Source organism: Podarcis raffonei, chromosome 8 (genome assembly GCF_027172205.1).
Source record: "Podarcis raffonei isolate rPodRaf1 chromosome 8, rPodRaf1.pri, whole genome shotgun sequence".
NCBI classification, from domain to species: domain Eukaryota; kingdom Metazoa; phylum Chordata; class Lepidosauria; order Squamata; family Lacertidae; genus Podarcis; species Podarcis raffonei.
Genome location: NC_070609.1, coordinates 4,164,346 through 4,170,858, shown reverse-complemented (window position 1 = coordinate 4,170,858; position 6,513 = coordinate 4,164,346). Strand labels below are relative to the sequence as shown.

General features: G+C 53.7%; 1 protein-coding gene across 1 annotated transcript; it reads right to left on the bottom strand.

Moving 5' to 3' along the window:
- Window positions 1-31: 31 nt before the first annotated feature.
- POLR1G (RNA polymerase I subunit G) lies at window positions 32-4,931 on the bottom strand. The gene is made up of 3 exons (XM_053399141.1): window positions 4,829-4,931; window positions 2,156-2,294; window positions 32-1,121 (listed from the first exon to the last, which is right to left on the bottom strand). Exons 1-3 carry the CDS (start codon window positions 4,869-4,871, stop codon window positions 32-34), a joined length of 1,272 nt encoding a protein of 423 aa, XP_053255116.1. The 5' UTR covers window positions 4,872-4,931.
- Between the last annotated feature and the right edge of the window lie 1,582 nt (window positions 4,932-6,513).

Below are 6,513 nucleotides of genomic sequence, written 5' to 3'. Positions count from 1 at the left end.
ATGTCCCAGACCTGAGCTGGAGGGCAGCTTTTCATTCCTGCTCGCTCGCCGCCTCCTCCTTCCATGACGCTTCCTCCTCCCTCTTGTGCTTCTTCTTCTTCTTCTTGTGATGCTTCTGGCTGAGCTCCTCCGCTCTGGGCTCAGAGGACTCCCCTTCCCACTGCCCCTCTCCTCCGGGTGGCCCAGAGGGGGCTTCCAGCTCCCCCCAACCCCCCGGCTCCTGCTTCACAGAGCTGGGTTCCAGCGACACCGTCCCCCGTTCCTCTTCGGCTTTCTCCCTCTTCTTCTTTTTCTTCTTCTTGGGAGGGCTAAGCTCAGGCTCCTCTTTGACTTGTGCCAGGCAGGCCTGGGGGCTGCCCCCCAGGCTGCTCAGCTCCCTGCCCGGCTCGGTCTCGAGGCAGGCAGGGCCCACCAAGGCCGTCGGCACCACAGCTGCCTCCTCTTCATGCTTCCGTTTCTTCTTATGCTTGTGTGCAGCCTTCCCCCCTGCCTCGGGGCTGCCATTACTCCCTGTGTGGGACCTCGGCTCAGCCTCACCAGGTGCCACCACCCTCTCTTCCTGCTCTTCTTTCCTCTTCTCCTTCTTCTTCTTCTTGCTCCTGCGCCCCTCCTCCCCAGCCCCTTCCTCGGGGGCCATCTCCCCTTGCACCACCAGCCCTTCGGAAATTGCCTCCGGACCTACACTCGCCTGGGACTCCTCTTGCTTCACCAGGGGGTGCTCCTGGGGGTCCGCCACCCTCTCGAGGGTCCGCTTCTTTTTCTTCTTCTTCCGCGGGTGCTCCTCGGCAGCTTCCTGCACGGGAGGGGGCCGCTTCAGACAGCCCCCAAAAGGAAGGAAGCGCTGCTTGAGGCCTTCGGGGATCTGGGGGGCCGGTCTGGCTGCCACAGGGAAGAGGGGCTGGTTGGCACTGGGGTCTCCGTACCTCTCGCAAAAAGTCAGGGAGCTGCTGAAAGGGGGTGCGCAGGTGAGGAGGTCCAAGTGGCCTGATGGGACGAGCAGGCGGGCACTGCTACCCCGGTCCCCTGGAGTCGCCTGGACGTGGTAGACCTTCTGGGTCCCGTCTGACTGCGGCGCCTTCAGAATCTGGAAGCCCATGAGGGGCACGGCGTGGCCTTCGAGGCTGGGGGGGCAGGAACCAAGGAACATGTGAGAGAGTTAGCCATGGAAGAGGACACAGATGCATTTCCACACAGAAGCAGATGCAACAAAGCTTTCAAAAGGTATTATTTTACAGGATGTTGGTTGCACAAGCGAACGCTGTATTTGCAGAACCTGGGAACAACCAGACCTGACCCTGCACACTCATTCGCAGACTGTCCCTGCTCCTCCCCAAAGAAAAGAGCGATTGGGGGGTACTGCTGGTTTTGACCAACAAAGGTGTACACAGCTCAGGACCCCAATGCCTCAAGGTCCACCTCTCCCCATGTGAACCAGCCTGGACCGCCCAATCATCATTCAAGGCCTTTCTTCGTGTTCCCCCTTGATTAAAGGTCCACAGGGTGGTGACATGAGAACAGGGCCTTTTCAGTGGTGGCTCCTCACAAGATGCTCCCCTGGCATCATCACTCCATATCTTCTGGAACCAGGCAAAAACATTCCTTTTTAACCAGGCTTTTGACTTGTAAGTCTCTATAGTCTTTTTGCATGGATGGGACGTTTTAGTGTAAAATAAATACAGTCAAACCTTGGTTCCCGAACGGCTTAGTTGCCGAACAAATCAGCTCCCGAACGCTGTAAGTGTTCCAGTTTGCGAACGTTTTTTGGAAGGTTTTCAAACGGTTTTGGGAGTCGAACAGATTAAGTTTGAGAACCAAAGTACCACTGTAAATAAATTACATCGTTGTCTTTTAGATTTTTTTAAAAGTTGGTTTTAAGGTACATACGTGATTGCTTAAAATATTGCAAGTCGCTTTTGAGTGGCAAAAAAAGGTGAACAATAAAGGTAATTAACAATAATAAAAATACCCCCATCTTCAGGCAGCTTTCTCCAACCTGGTGCCCAGGACTACAACTCCCCTCGGCTGAAACCAGTGTGGCCCTGTGACGCTGAGGCTGATGGGAGTTGTAGTCCAACACGCAGGGCACCAGGTTGCGGAAAGGTGACCTGAGGCTTCCATAGCTTGCTCATGCTCACATGCACACAAACATGGCTACCTCTCAGGGCTGAAGTTAGCGGGGGCTCTGATCAGCACCAGCTGCTTCGAGGGGCTTCGGAGTGACTCAGGGCTGAGGGGCGGCCCAGGGGCAAACGGGCTGGCAGCGAACTCCTCCGGGCACTCAAAACGCAGCGGTCCTGGGGGGGGAAGAGAGATTGGAGAGGTCAGTAAATAGCCCCCAGTATTATGGCAAGTAAGGGATGCGGGTGGCGCTGTGGGTTAAACCACAGAGCCTAGGACTTGCCAATCAGAAGGTCGGCGGTTCGAATCCCCGCAACGGGGTGAGCTCCTGTTGCTCAGTCCCTGCTCCTGCCAACCTGGCAGTTCAAAAGCACTGTGCAAGTACAGTGGTACCTCGGGTTACATACGCTTCAGGTTACAGACTCCGCTAACCCAGAAATAGTGCTTCAGGTTAAGAACTTTGCTTCAGGATGAGAACAGAAATCGTGCTCCGGCGGCGCAGCAGCAGGAGGAGGCCCCACTAGCTAAAGTGGTGCTTCAGGTTAAGAACAGTTTCAGGTTAAGAACAGACCTCCAGAACGAATTAAGTACTTAACCTGAGGTACCACTGTAGATAAATAGGTACCACTCTGGCGGTGTTTCCATGCGCTGCTCTGGTTCGCCAGAAGCGGCTTAGTCATGCTGGCCACATGACCCGGAAGCTGTACACCGGCTCCCTAGGCCAGTAAAGCGAGATGAGCACCGCAACCCCAGAGTCGGTCACGACTGGACCTAATGGTCAGGGGTCCCTTTACCTTTACTATATTATGGCAAGTTTTTAAAGAAATGGGAGTGCCTGATCACCTCATCTGTCTCCTGCGAAATCTCTATGTGGGACAAGAAGCTACAGTTAGAACTGGATATGGAACAACTGATCGGTTCAAAATTGGGAAAGGAGTACGACAAGGCTGTATATTTTCTCCCTGCTTATTTAACTTATATGCAGAACTCATCATGCGAAAGGCTGGGAAGAAATATCAACAACCTCAGATATGCAGATGACACAACCTTGATGGCAGAAAGTGAGGAGGAATTAAAGAACCTTTTAATGAGGGTGAAAGAGGAGAGCGCAAAATATGGTCTGAAGCTCAGCATCAAAAAAACCAAGACCATGGCCACTGGTCCCATCACCTCCTGGCAAATAGAAGGGGAAGAAATGGAGGCAGTGAGAGATTTTACTTTTTGGGCTCCATGATCACTGCAGATGGTGACAGCACCCATGAAATTAAAAGACGCCTGCTTATTTGGAGAAAGGCAATGACAAACCTAGACAGCATCTTAAAAAGCACAGACATCACCTTGCCGACAAAGGTCCGTATAGTTCAAGCCATGGTTTTCCCTGTAGTGATGTATGGAAGTGAGAGCTGGACCATAAAGAAGGCTGATCGCCAAAGAATGGATGCTTTTGAATTCTGGTGCTGGAGGAGACTCTTGAGAGTCCCATGGACTGCAAGAAGATCCAGCCTCTCCATTCTTAAGGAAATCAGCCCTGAGTGCTCACTGGAAGGACAGATCCTGAAGCTGAGGCTCCAATACTTTGGCCACCTCATGAGAAGAGAAGACTCCCTGGAAAAGACCTTGATGTTGGGAAAGATGGAGGGCACAAGGAGAAGGGGGCGACAGAGGATGAGATGGCTGGACAGTGTTCTCGAAGTTACCAGCATGAGTTTGACCAAACTGCGGGAGGCAGTGGAAGACAGGAGTGCCTGGCGTGCTCTGGTCCATGGGGTCACGAAGAGTTGGACATGACTAAATGACTAAACATCAGGGAGACCTTGCAGGCCCTTTGGCATCAGGACCACAGGCCCCCTCTGCTCCACGCCCTCTGCAGGTACACTGCCCTTGCACACACAACTGTCAGATTAAGCATCTCAGGTGTTACTACTATTAAATTAATTAATTAAATTAAATTAATTGACTAAAATACAATTTGAAAGATTAAGACACAACATTTAAACAATTAGGGAGCAATCTCATCACAGGAGGAGAAAGGAAAAAAGAAAGAGGGGGAGGGAATCAAACTGATTCTGAGCCAAAGGCCAGGTGGAACAACTTTGTCTTACAGGCCCTGAGGAAAGAGATCAGATCCTGCAGGGCCCTGGTCTCAAGAGACAGAGCGTTCCACCAGGCTGGAGCCATCACTGAAAAGGCCCTGGCTCTGGTTGAGGCCAATCTAACTTCCTTAGGGCCCGGGACCTCTAGGGTGTTGCTATTTATGGGCCTTAAGGTCCTCTGTGGGGCACACTAGGAGAGGCGGTCCCATAGGTACAAGGGTCCTAGGCCGTGAAGGGCTTTAAAGGTCAAAAGCAGCACCTTAAACCTGACCCTGTACTCCATCGGGAGCCAGTGCAGCTGGAAAAGCACTGGGTGAATATGCTCCCATGGCAGGGACCCCGTGAGGAGCCTTGCTGCAGCATTCTGCACCTGCTGGAGTTTCTGGGTCAGCTTCAAGGGCAGCCCCGCGTAGAGCGAGTTACAGTAGTCAAGCCTGGAGATGACCGTTGCATGGATCACTGTGGCCAGGTCGGGGCGGGAAAGGTAAAGGACCAGCATGGAGGCTCCACTCCGCTTCCCTGCAGCTGCCTCGCCCCCTTCTCAGCCTCCCCATCTTAGGCTCCTTCTGGGAAACGGGGGCCGAAAAACCTGCTGCCCCACCCCACCCCCAGCTCACCCTCCGGGGCTCCGCTCCGGCCGCCGCCGCCCCGCACCTCCATGGCTGCAGCGCCCACGTGGAGCTCCTGGCAGCCGCAGCCGCTTCCGGGCTCTCATCGGAGGGGGGAGGCTCTTGGTACGCTCCACGCTCTCAGGCACTCTCGGCCGGATGACGTCAGCGGCGTCCCCCGGACAGAGCACAATGGTACCTTCCCCGCCCTTAAAGGGGAAACGAGCTCGCCTTTTCCCCTTTATTTTTTGTCCGCCGACCTCAATGTGATTTTTCTATAGAGAGCTGCCGTTGTTCCAAACGGGGGTTGGCAGCAGGGAGATTTAGCAGGGGGGCAGCACAAGGGATGGGGAGGGACGGTCAGTGCATCTGGCTGCTAACCAGAAGGTTGCTGGTTCGAGCCCACCTAGGGACGGCTGTGGTGGTCAGTGTTCCTGCTTTGCAGCGGGTTGAGCTAGATGACCCCGGGGGAGACCTTCCAACTCTACAATTCCATGCTCCTGAGTCGATGTGCTTAGGATTGGGTCTTCTCCATGCGTCCCCCCCCCCCGCGCTTTTTCAGGGCTCTTAAGTTATAGAGTGGTACCTCAGGTTACATACGCTTCAGGTTACAGACTCCGCTAATACAGAAATAGTGCTTCAGGTTAAGAAATTTGCTTCAGGATGAGAACAGAAATCGGCGGTGACAGCTGGAGGCCCCATTAGCTAAAGTGGTGCTTCAGGTTAAGAACAGTTTCAGGTTAAGAATGGACCTCCGGAATGAATTAAGTTCTTAACCCGAGGTACCACTGTATAAGCGAGTTGGAGTTGGGGAAACTCAGAGATGCTTCACTTCCCTTTGAGCCCCTGGATATATGCTGCTGGCTGGGGCATCCATATCAACAGAGTTAAGGTTGCAGCTTTTGGGGCTGTCTAAACCACTGAGCCTAGGACTTGCCGATCAGAAGGTCGGTGGCAGTGGCGTAGCGTGGGGGGTGCAGGGGGGCCGGCTGCACTGGGCGCAACATCTGGGGGTTAGGGTTAGGGGGCGCAAATCCACGGGTTAGGGGGCACAAATTACTTGCCTTGCCCCGGGTGCTGACAACCCACGCTATGCCACTGGTCGGCGGTTCAAATCCCCGCAACGGGGTGAGCTCCCATTGCCCGGTCCCTGCTCCTGCCAACCTAGCAGTTCAAATACGAGGCACTACACTTCTGTAAAACAAGAAAATCCTTAATAAAAAAATTTTTTAAAAAAGAGCACGTCAAAGTGCAAGTAGATAAATAGGTACCACTCTGGCGGGAAGGTAAACAGCGTTTCCGTGCGCTGCTCTGGTTCGCCAGAAGCGGCTGAGTTATGCTAGTCACATGACCCGGAAGCTGTACGCCGGCTCCCTCGGCCAGTAAAGCGAGATGAGCGCCGCAACCCCAGAGTCGGTCACAACTGGACCTAATGGTCAGGGGTCCCTTTACTTTTAGTTTAGAGAAAAGGCGAGGAAGAGGGGACGTGATAGAAGCTTGCAGCGTTATGCACAGCATGGAGAAAGTGGAGAGAAAAACGTTTCTCTCCCTCTCTCAGAACACTAGAACCCATGGACATCCCGTGAAGCTGAATGTCAGAAGATAAAATGAAGTTGCTGTTGTTTAGTTGTGTCCGCCTCTTCGTGACCCCCTGGACAAGAGCACGCCAGGCACTCCTGTCTTCCACTGCCTCC

Bases quoted from the DNA above. Each gene is read 5' to 3' on its own strand.
- POLR1G (XM_053399141.1), bottom strand. From the start codon at position 4,871: ATGGAGGTGCGGGGCGGCGGCGGCCGGAGCGGAGCCCCGGAGG. The intron at 2,295-4,828 runs GTGAGCTGGGGG...TTCCCCCCCCAG, and splicing joins CCGGAGCGGAGCCCCGGAGG to GACCGCTGCGTTTTGAGTGC. The intron at 1,122-2,155 runs GTAGCCATGTTT...CTGCCCCCCCAG, and splicing joins GCTAACTTCAGCCCTGAGAG to CCTCGAAGGCCACGCCGTGC.